General features: G+C 46.2%; 1 protein-coding gene across 1 annotated transcript; it reads right to left on the bottom strand.

Annotated features, from left to right (window-relative positions):
* Positions 1-966: 966 nt before the first annotated feature.
* FGF16 (fibroblast growth factor 16) lies at positions 967-10,394 on the bottom strand. Its single transcript, XM_047765194.1, has 3 exons — positions 9,851-10,394; positions 3,336-3,439; positions 967-1,965 (listed from the first exon to the last, which is right to left on the bottom strand). Exons 1-3 carry the CDS (start codon positions 10,122-10,124, stop codon positions 1,720-1,722), a joined length of 624 nt encoding a protein of 207 aa, XP_047621150.1. The 5' UTR covers positions 10,125-10,394; the 3' UTR covers positions 967-1,719.
* Positions 10,395-16,848: the final 6,454 nt, after the last annotated feature.

Here is a 16,848-nt window from a genome sequence, read left to right as displayed (position 1 = left end):
TACTCAATGAGACTTTTATCCCTTTGGCTTTTGTTTCCTGACAGTATTCACTTTGAAAATGCAAATAACCCTACTCCTGCCTAAGTAAATAACAGTATAGAAGCCAGGGATCTTAAACCAAGATAGTTCAGGGGCTGTCCTGAACAAGAGGGAGCTCCCAGGAATGCCATCCTCACTTCAACTACAGCCACTCTACTTTTGTTTTAGGGACTGAAGTTTTATTCCCAAACTTTGTTTATAAGCCATTCAGATGCAAAAACAATTCCTTTTGAAAACCATTTCTTTAGGGCACTAGGTTTCAAACTTTATTGTGCACAGGAATCCTCTGGAAGGCTTGTTAACAAGCAGATTGCTGGGCCCCACCTGCAGATATTCTGATTTGGCAGGTCTGGGGTATGGCCTGATAATTTACATTTCTAACAAGTGCCCAGATGCTGCTGCTGGTCAAGAGACCATATAATCTAAGAACCGTTACTTTAGGGAAAACCCAGAACTCTTTCTAGGAGAAGCACTGGCAGAGGATTGGGTGGGGGGGCAGTTGGAGAAGGAGTAGGAGAACACCCCAGAAGTGAAACTGATTGGTTCAAAAAACTATTCTCCCATTTGATTATTGTTTATTTTGAATCCCAAATAATAAGCCACAAGTTACGCTTTCTGACCTTTGGACTTTGGGCCCCAACCAAATCCCAAGAGATTTCTCTATGCCTAATCCTAAACACAAATGGGAGCTTCCACAAGGGCTGTTGGTCCAGGCCTTCCTGAAGCTTTGATTCACCACTCAGGTTAAAGTCATAGAACCAGAAAGGATTTCGGATAGGGCCCCTAGATAATGCTAATATTGTAGATAATGGGTCATCTAGCCTAGGCAGTGTGATGCCAACATCAGGAGAGTCTAATAAGTAGTAAAAGAAGCTAAGCAACCTTCTAATCCTACTAAGTGTACAAATCAATAGAATTAGACAGTGGTTACAATATAAAGACAATTTTATTGCCAATAAAAGCCTTTAATAACTCATTTATCCTGTTTCAGTAGGACCTTATTCTTTCTGATGAAAATCCAGTCATAGCATCTCTCATTAAAAATAAAATTATTTTGAAATAAATAAATATATAAAATAAATAGCATATACATTTCATAAATAGTTTGTCCTTATGCACAGTATCCATGCTTACATTTTAATATCATTTTCTTACAACCTACCCCATCTCCCACTTCCAATGGCAGGAAAACTGCATGTCAGGACAGATGAGAAATGTGCAGAGCCAATACAGGAATGGCTGCAGCAGGGCTGTAGCCCCAAGGATTTTCTTATCGAGAATTTTCCAAATCTCTGTAGGTAGCATCAATGGCAGATTCCTTGGTCTTTCATTTACCCATTGTCAAGATATTTGGGTAGATTGTGGGGCTAGACACCCCTGGCTCTTGGCAGGGGGGCCCCCATTCCTTCTCGTGCCACCTCAGGGGAAAGAACATGAGTAAAGAAAAAAGTATATACAAGATTACCTCTAGCCCTCCCCCTCCCCCACATCCCTCCCCAAAATAACCCAACCTTGATATACACTTTGAACAACAAGGGAACATGGGTCTAGTTGAACAGTAAGTGCTTCTCTGTTATCTAAATTGATAGGAAAGAGGATTGAAAAGCTATGAGTATAGTGCTTCCAGAGACAACCGTGGCCCCAGAGTATATGGGTCACAGAGGTCACACAAGGGGTCTGTTACCTATAGCGGAAGAGATCTCTGGGCATGGAGGGCAACTTAGAAGGATCTACTGGCCTGGGTAAAAAGTGAGTGAATTTCTGGTGTCGTTTAGTCCTGTATCCCTCCCGGGGTGAGCCATCTTTATTCAGGGCCACATAATACTGTCTCTCCGAGTCCGAGTGTTTGTACAAGGTGGAGGCATAGGTGTTGTACCAGTTTTCTTCAAACTGTTCCCGGAAAACACATTCACGTGTGAGTTTCTTCTGTGAGGGTGAGAAAATAAAGCAGAGCCCATTATATGACTATTTCTCCCATCTCAGCTTGCTGGAGGAGAAACTAAAATAGTAATAACACATTGATATTATTGATATTAGAAAATTTCAGTCCTATTTCCCAGTATTCCTGAGGCACCTTCTTTCCAAATGGCACCAAACAGTCCTGTCTGTATCACTTTCACCCTCTTTCATGAGCCATGCAAAAGTGTTTCAGGTGAGGTCTTTTTGGAAGGCAGGAGACTGGGGGAGATGGGCTCACCTGGCACTTTGAGCCTGAGAATTTCTGCTATGGCCTCCAGTGCCCTGCTGGCATCCCCAAGTTTCCTCCCTACTCAGGGCTAATGATGTTGAAATCCATTGAGATTGCAGTCAGCCATGTCAGCTGACAGGCAAAGGCCTCAGATCTATATAAAGCTCCATGGGAGGTGAGCTGTGATCCCTCCTAATGAAGGGTCTCAGGCCTGTCAGTTGGAAAGCTCAGAAAAGATCTCCTTGAAAAGTTCCTCCAATCTGGCTACTTCAAGCTGGCAGCTTCTGGGTCTCTTGCCTCTGTCCCCTCTCACACTTGATCTAGCCACCATACTACTTGCTGGGGTTGCCGATACTGAGTGCTGGGGACAGGCCTATCTCTTAGGTGTCAGGGAAGAATGTGCTCTGATTTCATGGGGTGCAGGCAGCCAGAAAGTGTGCTGTATGACTCAAAAGCCAAAGCCAGGAGTTGGGATCCCCTGAAAGGGTTAAGGTCAGCAAAGTCACTCATCATTCCCCAGCTCTGGGCTGGCTTCCAGAATAAAGAACATGCACTGTGGCCAACCTAGTCCTAGATGGGAAATTAGGGCTGTCACCAGACCCTGGAACCCTCACTCTTCATGTGTTTGTTTCATTTGGCCTTTGGGATTCCACCAAAGCAATCTGGACATTGAGGACTGTGTTATTAATCTCAGAATCCTCAATCTGAAGGCCAGCTCTTCCGCTGCCTATTTTTGTGCCAGCTGGTTGGCCACTCCTCTGGGTACCCATTACAAGTCAGATGTGTTCTTTGGGAGGGTTAATGCCCCAAACTCTTACCACCTACTAATAAACCAGTACAGGCTACTATTGTCATCAGATTAGCTGGTCCCTTAATGGAGAAGGCAGAAGCAAATGTATCATAGACAAGCTTCTGTTCTGATGGGGGCTGAATGAGTTAAAGTGTTATGTTGCAAGAAACATATTTCTGGGCAGCCAACAAATGACTAGAAGACACTAATCCTTTATAGTTGACAAAAGTGCTTTCAAGTACTAGACAAATGTTTTGCCTTACATGATCCAAACACTGGTGGTAATAGCTTCCAAGGGAAAGAAAACCTTAAACTTACCGACCCATAGAGTTCTCCTCGTTCATTCATTCCTAAGTACAGGCCAGAGTCCACTCCTCGGATGCTGATCAGTCCCACAGCCAGGCTGATAAACTCCAGGATTCCTAGAGCAAAAAAGTGAATGCCATTTCTATCACTGATATCAAGCTAGGAAGAAGCTATTCAGATGGTATGAGCTACCAGTTCTTTATCCCCAAAGGGAAGGCCAACCCTGTGTGTCTTTGATAAATTACCTGATGAAACCATCTTGTGTAGCAAGAACGGAACTGTGTCTCTCTGGGCCTTAGTCTGTCCATATGTAAAATGGGGGAAACAATTTCTGCCTCTATTCAACACTTTTAGGCATATTATAAGGAAGACACTATGAAAAGGTTTTGGCTACAAAATCTCCATAATTACAAAGTACTATTGCTGTTAAAGACCACTATTTCAAGAAATGGGATGGCAGCTTTCAAAATGAAAGAATGTGGCCAGGTTTCTCTATCTTCCCAAGGTCGCTTCTCTCCATCCTAGGGGGAAGCAAGCATTACCTTGCTGTCCTCCAGGCTGGGCTGAATTTGTTTTGTACCTCTTAGCTCCCATGCCATTACAGCCACGTGGGGCTGTCAGTTGTCTCTAGCTGACTCTAACAAAGGCCACACAGGCCACTCACTAAATTTGTTCCTCCTGTCTATGGCAGGAGGAAAACCTTGGCCTGCTGAGAGCTTTCTCCTCAAAAGTACTCTCGGTCGGTGCAGACTCAGGGGGACAAGCCTGATATTCTCCCCTTCTTTCTTGAGGATTTGAATTTTATCTATGGCAAAGAGTTGGCAGGTAGTATTAGACTTGATAATGAGTTGAGATGTTGCAACTTTAAGGGGAAAGGGAAGACATTCAGAAATGTCCCGCTAGCTGACAAGGTTAGAGGTGAGGATTTGTAAACATTTTCATTTACCCAGCAGAAGTAGGGGAGAAAAAGAAATTGACTACTAAGAGGGAAAAAGGAACCAGAACTGAAATTCTGGTGATACTGAAGGCTTCAAAATTTTGTTCTAAGATAGCACATCTATTACATGAATACAGATGTAATGGTCAACTAGATTTCTCTTTGATATTCTCTAACCATGTTTTTCAACATACAGATCACAAACTTGGTACGTGTGACTCACAGAGGCATCCAGAGGTATGAAATGAGCTCATATCTGGCTATTTTATCCAAAAATGTAATTCTTAAGGGTAATAATATTCTACATAAGAAGTGGGACTGATTCCTTAAAGATCATTTAAAAAATTAAGTGGTCAATTTTGAAATCAGGTCCAAAACTCCATTGGGAAGTCTCCTGAAGAGGCCCAGTGACTTCGGCTAGTGGGTTGGGTGTGGAAACTTTCAGAGCAACACTAGGACCTATTCAAAGAATCTAACAATCTCCTGCTGCCAGTGAATAGAGCACTCAAAGCGTGGCTTTGGGCCTCTAGCATTGAAATCCTCCAAGTTTTATTCTCAGTCTGGTTGTTACTAACGCTTATAGTGAAAAAAAAAAAAAAAAAGTTTTGGGAAAGGAGATTGACAACAAGATGGTAGGAGGGGAAGGGAAAATAACCTGGTACCAAGTAAGGGTTAAGCAGATACTGATTTAATAGACCAAACCCTTAAGTTAACACTGGAAAAAGGTTTTTTGTTTTGTTTTGTTTTGTTTTGTTTTTGGTCTTTTTGCCTTTTCTAGGGCTGCTCCCACGGCACATGGAGGTTCCCAGGCTAGGGGTCTAAACGGAGCTGTAGCTGCCGGCCTACACGAGAGCCACAGCCATGTGGGATCCGAGCCACATCTGCAACCTACACCACAGCTCACAGCAACGCTGGATCTTTAACCCACTGAGCAAGGCCAGGGATCGAACCCGCAACCTCATGGTTCCTAGTCAGATTCATTAACCACTGAGCCATGACAGGAATTCCAACACTGCAAAAAGTTTTGATTTTTGGTTCTGACCTGTTTAACATTTTAATAAATGACTTGTAAGAGGACATAGGGGGGCTATTTACCCTAGTTCCAGAAGACATACAGCTGAGGGGGCGACACAATCAAAATCCAAAGAGATTTTGAAAGAATGGAAAAATGGGCTGACTCCAACAAAATAAGCATTAATTAGAATAAATGTAAAGTCCTGTACTTTGGTTCCCAAACCAGTTATCCAAGATGTTTTGTGTTTGGAGTTTTCCTGGGGAAGAGTGAGCCTCAAGTGCAGAGAGTTGAGTTAATCATACTCCTTATTTCATGGCCTATTATCATAATTAGTCTGTGGAAGGGCTTTTTCTTTGTTTTTGTTTTTGTTTTTTTTGCCCACACATGTGGCATGTGGAAGTTTCCAGGACAGAGACTGAACCCATGCCACAGCAGTGGCAATGCCAGATCCTTAACTACTATCCTTAGGCTACCAGGCAACTCCTATTTATCTCTTTATTTCCATACTCTGCTTCCACCCTCCTCCCCACTTCAGGCAACCATGTACATTTTCTTGAAAACATGGACTGTTCTTTTGTGTTTCTACACATTTTTAAATAAATGCCAAGTCTGCCCATTTTTGTAATAGGGACACATGGCCTAGCAAAACATACACTATGGCTCAAGGGATTTGACTGAACAAGGTCAGCTCAGTATGGCTGATTCATGAGATTTTTTAAAAGGCTAATGTGAAGCTAGTCATGTAAAACTTAAAAGTTACTAAAAAGCTAGAAAAAAAAAGGGGAAAAAGTTAACGTGATCTAAGGTTGTGTTGACTGAGATCTAATACCTGGCATAAAGGAGGGGACTGTCCCGTTCTGTTCTGCCTCAGACCACAGTGAGAGTGCTGTTTTAGTTCTACTGTGCTTCAAAAGGGCTATAGAAAAAACAGGGTGGTGTTCAAAGGAGAATGGCCAGTATGGCCAGAGAACAAGAAACCAGATCACAACTCAGTTATGGGTGCTAAACTTTGAGGAATAGCAACCCGCTGGGAGCCTTCAATTCTTTACTTTGCTCTGGCAGATTACTTCTGAGCTTGGAGTCTAGTTCCCTCATTCTGTAAGTATCTCATGTTGCTGACCACCTTGAGCTCATTAAGTAGCAAAGGGCAGCTTGTGATCTCACCACCCAAGACCTGGTGTAAGAACAAATCATGAAACCCAAGAGGTGTGGCCGTTTGAGTCACCACAGTTTTTCTCCAACTCTCTGTTAACCTTGATGCCAAAGGACAGATCATACAGGAAGTCACTTGGGTTGTGTCCAGTAACAGGGGTCTCCAACAGCTGGAATCATCCCTGCCCAGCTGTCTTTGGGCATCATTTCCTTTTGCCAACTTTCCTATTAGCTGGATACAAACTGTGGGAACCCAGTGGCACATGATGATGTAACAGATATTCATAAACCTTCTCCTGAATTCCAGCCAGCATGAAGGGAGAGAGAAAACAAGCCATTTTCACGTTTTCCCAACTACCGCTGGAGAGGGCTGTTAACAGCAGAACGTTGAAGCAAAATATTAAATAGACAAAGTTTGTCCTCAGTACTTTCATCCCCTTCAAAGCCCAGGACCTCCCTCTGCTCTGCCTCATTTTGACCTGTCTACCTTGGGCTCTGCCCTTTGCCGGACAATTTCCAGACCCTTCTCTTCTTACACCTTTTCCTCCATGGCTTCAGTCAAAACTGATCTGTTCTGGGCCCCACTGCTTCAGAACCTAGCTAGATGACTGGCTAATATGCCATTTAATCTGGTTCCATAACCGCCCAAGTGCCCTCAGCCATCCTTTCAGACCTTCATGGCCAAGACAGTGCTACTTTGGCACCTTACCAAATAAAAACCAGATTGCTCAAAAACCAAAGCAGCTGCTCCATCCCACCTGGAGGGAGGCCTCTCCTCAAGCTCCACTCTGCCAGCCCACAGGTGCCCCTCAGGAATGTCCATACTCTTGTGAACCTCATGTAAACGCCACCAGCCAGGCGAAATACTCCTGGCTACCGATTGTAGAATGGGGGTGGATGGGGAGGGGGAGCAGAAGCTGTGCCAACAGGTTATTATTTGGAGTCGGGGCTGTTCTTGGGCTCAGCCTGACTCGTTCTGAACACATGGATTCCAGGGTAATCCTTGGGGGCTCTGCTCTCCAATTACAACAAATAGCTATTTACTTTACATGGCCTTTGGAGACTACCTCCTCCCCCCAAGCAGAAATCTATAATATTTTATATCTTAAGTCTGGCCTACTTTACCCTGCTGGAATGTTGACTGCTAAAGCACTTATGGAATGTTAAAGTTTCGATTTATTGAATACTCTGGCTGATTAACTCAAACGTGGAGGGAGGAGAGAGTTAGCAAACTCAAAAGCCACCTCTTTCTTTGCCAAAAGCTAAACTGAGAAAGAGTAAATGTGTGCTTGAAAGTTGGCAGGGGATGTTACAAAGAGACAGCTCTGACCAGTTATCATTTCCTTTACAGGAAATACTCGGAACTGTTGGGAAGCCAGGGAAGGAGGAAAGGGAAAAGGTGATGTAGAGGTGGTCTTAGCAAGTGTGTGTGTGTGTGTGCATGTGTGTGTGTGTTTAAGGCAAGACCCAAAATGAAGCAGTTAAGCAGCAGTGAAAACATCCCTTCCTCCCGCCAGTTTTATTTCCTTTGGTTTTTCCTTAAACTTAACACCCTTAGCAGGCCTGAGAGATGAAAAGAAATCAAGATGTGTCCTTAGGGAGGTAATTAAAGACCACTTATCCCAAGAGCCTATTACTGATTTATGTTGACCTTGTAGGTTACTGGGCTCTGCTTAGGCACAGAGTCAAAGTTGTAGCTGCTGGGAGCCAAGCTCATAGTTTCTCCACCTCTGCTGCCCTACCCCACATTTCTCCATCATTTCATGATTTGTCTTCCATATCTCAGGAATAGGCTACCCCAATATCTTTAGGCCATTTCTGGGAGCTTTGCGGGCCTCTGAAGCCAGGGTGGGAGCCCCATTCTGTCTGAAGAGGAACAAAAGAGGACTGCAAAGTTACAAGTGATGGAAGGGAAAGGAGCCAAGTTAACCCCTCTCTCTCCCCTTACACCACCCCACCTTATCACCCTTTTGAGGACCTGCTCCAAGTTTATACAGACACCTGCACCCCTCCATTACCCCCCACCCCACACACAACCTACAGTACTCCAGCTCTCCAAGTGCATTTTTCCAAGATGACATAGACCTCATTAAGGTTCCTGCTTGCTCTCAGCAAGGAAGACCAGCCCTGGCCCTAAACTGTTTGCTAGACTTAGCTTTGCCCAGGAACAAGCCTCTGCCTCCCCATCCACCTTCAGCTTTTTACAGTGCACTAGGATGCAGCTCTAACAAAACGGGGAATAGGAGGATGGGGAGGTTTGGGGGCTGTGGGGGAGGGTGGCAAGAAAAAGGGAAGGGTATCACTCCTGAGGGTAGGCAAAGCCTCTTAACTGGTTTAAAGGATAGAAGATTTCTTTGTCTCATAAGGTCCTTGGGAGGAAGTAGAGGGCATTGGGGGATGTGAGGACCCAAGGAAGGGTAGCAGTGGCGGTCATTGCACTGGAATCATAGTTTAGTAGAGGATAGGAAGCTGAAAATAAAAATGGCCAAATTGTTGAGGAATGAACACATTTGCTTAGAAACCCAACGATCTCCGTCCCAGATCAAGGTTTGTATTTATTGTGTTATATATGTAAGACAGGCAGCTGTGCCCTTTTAACAGTCTGTGGAGTGGCAGGCTGACAAAATCCTGGATGGATGTTGAGTGTTTTCTGTCCTGAGACCAAGAGACACCTGTTTGGAGGGCTGGGAGTGGGCCCAGGGCTGTTTTCTCACTGAGGCGAGGGGTCCACAGGTATCTCTGGGCAAAAGCTGCCCCAGGGTGTTGTGCCCTGTATTATTTATGACATAGTGGCCACTGGGAACTTTCCTAGTTTCCCTAATACCCAGCTCCTGCCCTGCTGTCTGGGTTGGCTCCCAACACCAGCAGAACAACCCAGAGGCAGGCAGGTATCAGGGCTGCCATGTCCCAGTGGGCCAAAAGCAACTCGGGCGCGGGCCGCCCGCACACTGTGTCCATCACCCACAAAGGCTCCGGCTTCAGGTAATCTGCTGAGACAACCCTGCTGCCCTCGAGGCTCAGCCTCGCACTGCAGCCACGGTCCGTGACCTCCTTGGCAGATGCTCCCTCTCCCAGCTCCACCTGCTTTCCTCGGAAGCGCAGCGTCCAGGTCCCAGAACAATCCCCATGTTCCCGGGGGAAGGAGGGTGGAGTGGGTGAAGGAGAGGCCATACCTCAAGGGGCCCCCGCCTCCTCCCAAGAGCGTTGGGGGGTGCCAGGCGCCCAGACGCCGCCGTGCGGCTCAAGTCCGCACCTTCGTGTCCCGTCCGCCCCGAGTCCCAGGCGGCCTCCCGCCTCGACTGGCCCAGACGGCGCTGAGCCGGGGGCGGTCCGCCGGCCCCAAGCCGGAGCCTGGAGCCTAGAGCCGTCGGCTCCCCAGCGCGCTGTCCGCTCGCCTCCCGTCCCTCCCGGCCGCGTCCTCACCGAAGCGGCTGTGGTCGTGGCGGGTGCCATGCACCGTGCCGTTGGGGAAGATCTCCAAGTGGAAGCCGGTGCGGCAGTACAGCTGGCGGCGTCGCAGGATCCCCTTCAGGTGGGCGAAGTCGGTGGGCGAACCGCGCTGCAGCTTCCCCTCGATCTGGCCCAGGCGCTCGTTCAGGAAACCCGGGGAATCAGCTAAAGGCACACTCCCCAGAGACGAGGAGAAGCCGTGCAGATCCCAGTCCAAGGAGGCGAAGACCCCCCCCACCTCCGCCATGGCTGGGCTTGCGGGGCCGAGCCGGGGCTGCGGGGCGCGAACTGCTTCTCTCCGCCGCGGGCGCAGGCGACTCGGCGGCGCTCGCTAGCTCCGCGCTCTGCCGAGCTGCAGTCGACGTCTGTTCCCGTCCAAGGAACTTCTCAGCGGCGGGGAGCGTGGGGCAGCGCGCTCCTGACCTTGCTTTCAGTCAAAGCGCCGCTTCCCCTCCTCATCCATCTCCCCAAGCCTCTCATAGCTGGCTTCGTGGAGCTATCAGATGCAAACGGCACTTTATATACATACCCACTCCCCTTACATTGACATATTGGATATTTAAATACAAGCCACACCTCAATGGCATCCCCTCGGAGATTGGTGTGTGGGTTTTTTTTTTTTTTCCCTTCCTTCTCGTATCCATTTGGCTCTTTTTGGGAGAGGGGGGTGGAGGGGGAGAGAGCGAGCGAGCTTCACTCCCTCTTTTATTATAAAAAAAAAAATGGCAGGAAAAAGCTACACATTGCAGTGAGGCGTAACTGCTTTTGGAAGGTTTTTCTGAAACTGCTGATGAAATGACGGAGCCCAATGCGTGGAGGCTGTTGGCGTCCACTGCCACTCAGGCCTCTTGCGTGGAGGTCTATCTGTTGCTCGGGGGCAGCACCCACCTCCCACGCGGCCTCCAGCTGCCGGCCTCTGCAAAGTGGCATGAGACCCCAGGGTGGGGGAGTTCACGGTTGGTGAGCCCCTCTTGTTCTCCGGCTGGTCTGAGGCTGCAGATGGGGCGCCCGGCCTGGGGCAGGGGCTCCCTGGTTTCTTTGTTCTGTTGCTCCCCCGCCTCCGGTCTCACTACCCACCTGTAGTTCGGCAGGGGGCGGAGGAAGTGAAAAATCCGGAAACGCATGCGGTTGCAAAATGTGGGATTGGGGGTGCTGGCGGTTCCTGCAGGCACTCAGGCGGGGCCTTAAGGGGTCTGGGAGGAGCGGGAAGCCTCACGGAGGGAAGAAGGCATTAAGAAAAAAAAGGGACGTTACAACTTAGGAAAAGGAGGGGGGAGTAAGAAATAGAAAGTGATCTTTTTGAAAAATGATCTCCACTGGCTTTCTGGGCCCGATTTTTACAAGGCTCTAGAGAGCAAACTTGATGAGAGGCCATTGGAAGTCTGGTGGGGGCTTTCCCTCACCTCTTTTCTTGTTGGAAACAGGTGTTTCCTCGCTCTATCCTGTGCCCTCCTCGGAGACACTCTGTCAGGAAGAGCGGCAGCTGGGGCGGGAACTGGAGGCAGTCGGGGCAACAGGCAGCTTTGAGAAGACCTAGGAAGCAGGTGCCCGTCCTGCCCCACGCCCCGCACCCTTGCCCGCCACCTGAACCCTGGGGCCCCTCTCAGGGCCTGACACTCAGAGTCTTGCTCGCCTATTAAACTGCGTTGTTTGTCTGCAGTTTGCACCCGCGTGGGGCTCTGGCTACCTTCCACCGCTCCCGCAGAAGCTGAACAGAGGGAGCATCCCCTCCCCACCACTCCTTTGCAGCGCCTCCTGCTGGAGAACCCGTGTCTCGAGGCGAGTCTCCCTGAGAAGAAAAAACCGGTTCAGCTCAATTCCGTTAGTGCAGTTTGAAGTCCTGTGCTCCCACATGCACCTCGTGCTCACTCTCCGGAACCGTACCAATTCTTGGTTTGGAACGTCGTGGCTTGGGTCTGGTGTGCCTCTCTAGTCAGACAGAACCAACCTCCAGAGTTAAGCACAAGGTCTGGCACAGGGTAGGTGCTCAGAAATCATCTTGTGATGGGCACCCGGTATGAGGAACATAGATGCAAATCATCTTCTGATTGCAGGGGACAGAGAAATGCAAAAGATGGCGTCCATATTGGAGTATTTACGGGTGAAATGGCAGGCTCTCTGGAATTTGCTTTAAAATAATCCAGAGTGAGAAAGAAGGAATGGAAGTTTAGATAGGATAATAATATTGTTCATTTTACTACTTATTGAAACTGGGAAATAGGTACATGGGAGTACATTATATATTTCCTCTACTCTGTATATAAGCACCCAAATGTGGTTTCCACAATAAAAGCTTTAAAAAATGGGACTGATATAAAACAACAAAGAAATCCTTCCTTTTGTCTTCATTCTTCCCTTCAACGAGTTTGTGGATTTAGTGACAAGGTGGGGCAGAAGTTAAGATAAATATATAAATGACTAGAATACAAGACAGTTTAAGGTGCACAATGCTGTGTGGATTCAGAAAGCAGAGAAAAGATTGATCTGGAGGTGAAGCGTGGGGTTCTGAACCAAAGTGGACTTCGTGATGGATGGACTTTAAAGGGAGGATGGGGAAGATTTTTTACAATTTCAGATGGGCTACTTCCAGGAAGGGGAAAATGTGAAAAAAAAAGTGGAACAATTTTAATTAGTAAAGACTAACTCTTGGGGGTTTTAGTGAATGTCAAATGAAATAATGTAGATGAAACCGATTTGAGAAATATGTGATGTAAAGGAGTTAGATGTCTCTGATTTCATAAATCACAAATTTATAATGGTGAAAGGCCATTTCTTCAATGGCCACTTCAGGGAATTTCTATATTCTTTGTCCCCCAACATTCCCAAAGTCACTAACTGCAGTTGCAAATCGGGAGTCCTACGTGTTTGAAGGTCAGAGATACAAGCAAGTCATCGCCCCTCTGGGATTCTTTTGAGATGAAGGTGACTGATGACTCTGTTTTAAGTAATGTTTTCATGAAGCGTCTGATAGAGCACTTTCATGAAAGTTGTTTAATTTTCACAACTTTGTGGAGTGGGAGGTGCCATTATTCCTATTTTATTTTATTATATTTTTTGTCTTTTTAGGGCTGCGCCAGAGGCATATTGATGTTCCCAGGCTAGGGGTCGAATCGGAGCTGTAGCTGCTGGCCTACAGCACAGCCACAGCAATGCCAGATCCAAGCCGTGTCTGTGAACTACATCACAGCTCATGGCAATGCTGGATCCTTAACCCACTGAGCAAGGTCAGGGATTGAACCTGCGTCCTCATGGATGCTAGTCAGATTTGCTTCCTCTGAGCCACAACAGGAACTCCCATTATTCCTATTTTAGAGGTGAAGCTAAGTGACTAACAGAATCATATAGCTAATAAGGAGCAGAGTCACAGTTTAATCTCAGGTCCACTGGGGCAAATTACTCTCAATTTATTGGTCTTGGGGTTATGCAAAGATTGGCATGTTGAGGACAGTGAGATTTCAAAATATTTTGGTTTGTAGAAAATCCTCAGTAGGACACAATCTCAGGCCAGCATTGTGCAGATATATGGAATGAGAGGAAAATGTACATAAAAAAGAAGCAACTCTTGCTGGAATCAGGACGTCAACTTTTAAAGTGAAGACAACCGTACCCCTTCACAGTGGTATCATGAGGATGAAATGAAATTGCCGATGGAAAATGCCCAGCATTTTGAGGACACTCAGCACATCTGAGGTTTTATCTTCCTTCCCAAGGGTTAATGTGAAAAATTAAGCAACCTCTGTGAAAAGGACATAGAAAAATAAAACTCCTTAAGAAAAAGGGTGAGCTCTGACTCAGGAGCTAAGTAATTAGAGGCTGGGGGCAACCTGCTGGAATCTGTTCCTTGAGGAAGGAGATGGTGAAGTTAATACTGCTGGTCCCCCCACCTCCGCCCTGCTGCAACATGTACCCCAGAGAGGGGAAAGGATGTCTTGAATTGTTGCCTGCCCAGTTCTTCATTTTCCCAACAGCTTTTAAGTGTTTTTTCCATCCTAATATATTTTCCCTGATGAGGAGCAGGGGTAGTTGTAGACCTGGCAAATCCTGCAGGGCATGTAGTTAACTCCATCAATTGTTTCCATTTACTGAGCATTTACTTTGGGTTAAGCATTGCCCTGGGTGCTTTACGTGTATTATCTCCCTAAATCTTATCACAACTGTAAGGAATAGTTTTATTCACATTTTACAGCTGAGGAAGCTGAGGCCCCAAAATATTCAATAACTAGTAGGAAAGGTAGGACTTAAACCTTTGATCTTAAGTTAGGATCTCACCAGGGTGACACTACACTGCCTCAATTTATTTACTTCAAAAAGATGAAAAAAAAAAAGAACTTGTATTGCTCCTTTGTCTTTTGTTCCTGCCTCTCCTCTTCTGCTTTACTTGTAGGCAGCAGTGTAATGTAGCAGTTGCACACTCCATCTCTGGTATCAGACCGCCTGGGTTCAAAGCCCATCTTGAAGCCATTCTAGGTGTCGAAGCTTCAGTTTCCTCTTCTGTACCAGGCAGATGACGATGATCACCACACCTCATAGAGGTGCTGTGAGATTTAAATGAAATCAGAATGTACTTACAACTGTGGCCTGGCACATATAAGTGGTCATTTTTCTTAACACTATTTACATCCTGTCTGGCCTCATTCATATTTCTTCCCCAGGTTTTCTCAAACTATGCTTATTTTTTCTTAAGGGAGAAACGAAGTGGATGAGAACACTGGCCGAGTTACCCCAAAGCAATCAATTCTAATCCTATTACTCTTTCTGTGTGATACTGGGTTTGTTCTCTCTGGGTTTTAAAAGGCCTTAGAAATGGGGTGACCAAACTGTCACACCTCTGTGTGGGCCAGCAGGTGGTAAGGGAGTAGAGGTCTGAGAAAAACAGGAACTTGGGTCGTTTGTTTAATTCCATTTATTGAGCATCCTAAATACTAGGCATTATCTAAATGCTTTACATTTAAATCACATCACACCCCCACAAGGTAGATGTTATTATTCCAAATTTTTAACAGATGGCAAAACTGAGGGCTGGAGAGATTAAGTAACTTGCTCAAGTCATATAGCTTGCATGTGGTGGGGCTGAAATAGAGACGTGGAGAGTAGCTCCAGAGACCATGCTCTTGATCACCACTGCACTACTCTAAAAAGCATTGGGGCCTTGTTCAAAAGAGAAAGTATTATAGCATGATACAATCCTCTTCTGGACAAGGAAAACCCACGTTAAAAGAGCAGTCTTTTTTTTTCTCCCCTAGGTGATTTGTAGCTAGAGTTTGAGAAATCTGCAAAAAGTTGGATTACCTACCAATTTCCCCACCCCCAACTCTAGGGCCCAGAGAAGAAAGGCAATCTCTTTGGTTGCAATGAGCCCCCATCTTACCTGTCTGGTCAGTCTCCTACAGTGACACTGAGCCACAAGTCTCCTTTGTCTTTGCTGTCATTCTCCTCTGGGCCTACCTGTAATGGGGGTGGGTAATGGACCATTTATTCTGGCTGCAACTTGCCATTAGTTGGCAGGTGATGACATCTTTGTGAAATGATCTGTTAGTTCTCTGAGAGGAATGGGACACTGTGGAATGTGCCTCTAACCCTGGCAATCTGGGTCACTTCTCAACCTGGCGTATATGACTGTGAATGTGGTGGGTACAATGGCAGCTGTATGTATCTGGGGGCTGGGTGTCAGGGCGGGGGGGGGGGAGTATGGGCAGAGACTATGATTGTATTGGTTTTCCCAACATAAATGTGTTCTTATGTTTGTATTCGTGACAGGATGCAGAAGAGTTTGCATATGTCTGTGTAACTGCAAGAGTTGTGAGTTTAAGCTATGAATAAGTGGGTATATGTGAATCTACAAGCAGCCCCTGCTAATTTTCCTGAAGAGTATATATGACGGTTCTGAAGCTGAGTTCACTGGAATCTAGTCACTTCTTTTTTTTTAAAACCTGAGATGATTATTTCAGTCTCATAGCCCGAGGGCACATTCACCGCAAGAGATAGGCAATTCAGTTGGGGGACTCCTCTGAGGGCCTGGTGTCCTTGGAGCCTTGCTGAGGAGGCCTTATAGATAGCATTTCTTACTTAACATAAATGAAGGAACAAAGCAGGGTCTTAAGATCAGCTCTTGGCTTCTTGGCTGTGGCCTCCAATTAGCAGGGCCTCCTCCCTGCTTTGCCTCTTCCTAAAGCTATGGACTTCATATTGTTTCTGTGAAGGATTTGAATCTCAGCAGTTATACTCTGATTTCTGGGAAATTCAGCATTATTCAACTACATTTGTAGATTTAGAAAAGGACTAACGGTTCTGGCTTGATCTCAGAGCTGCTGGTGCTACAAGTAGGTTATATAACACTTGGTAAATTTTTAAAAATGTTGAAGGGTACAAGGGTTGGAATGGAGTTAGCAAGGAAGTATAGTTCACTGTCAGTAGTCACCTGAGCCTGTCACTAGGAAGAAATGCACATTCTGGGGGGTGGATTGTGGTCCTAGCTCTTGCTCAACTGACTGTATGGGCCTTCAGCTAAATTATTTCTCATTTGTGGGCCTGTTTTCCTAATTGTGAAAAGAGAGAGCTGGAGTAAATCAGTCTTCTCAAACTTTTATTTATTTCTCAAATGAAGTAACCCTAATGACAGAGGAGAGGGAAAATGAAATCCCCAGTATGGGTAGAGGAGAGGGGTGGATGGGTTAACCCAAAGCAGCCTACTGCAAGGTCAAAGTGTCTTGGAGGTCTTGTGTTTTATCCTAAAAGTGTGTGCAAAATGTGCATTTCCCTCCATGATGTAGCCGTATTTGTTTTAATAGAGAAATGTTTTACATTTCTTAAACTCAAATAAAATTGATACTCTAAGAACATGCCATGTTTATTCTGTGATATTGTGGACCCCCATGGCACACTGCCACAGAACCCCCAGGGGTATGCATACCCCAGTTTAAAAGTTTGGGAGTAAATGATTGAGATTCCTTTCCGCTCGAACACTCTGGTTC

This window comes from Phacochoerus africanus, chromosome X (assembly GCF_016906955.1).
Source record: "Phacochoerus africanus isolate WHEZ1 chromosome X, ROS_Pafr_v1, whole genome shotgun sequence".
NCBI lineage: Eukaryota > Metazoa > Chordata > Mammalia > Artiodactyla > Suidae > Phacochoerus > Phacochoerus africanus.
This window is presented reverse-complemented; position numbering and strand designations above follow the sequence as displayed.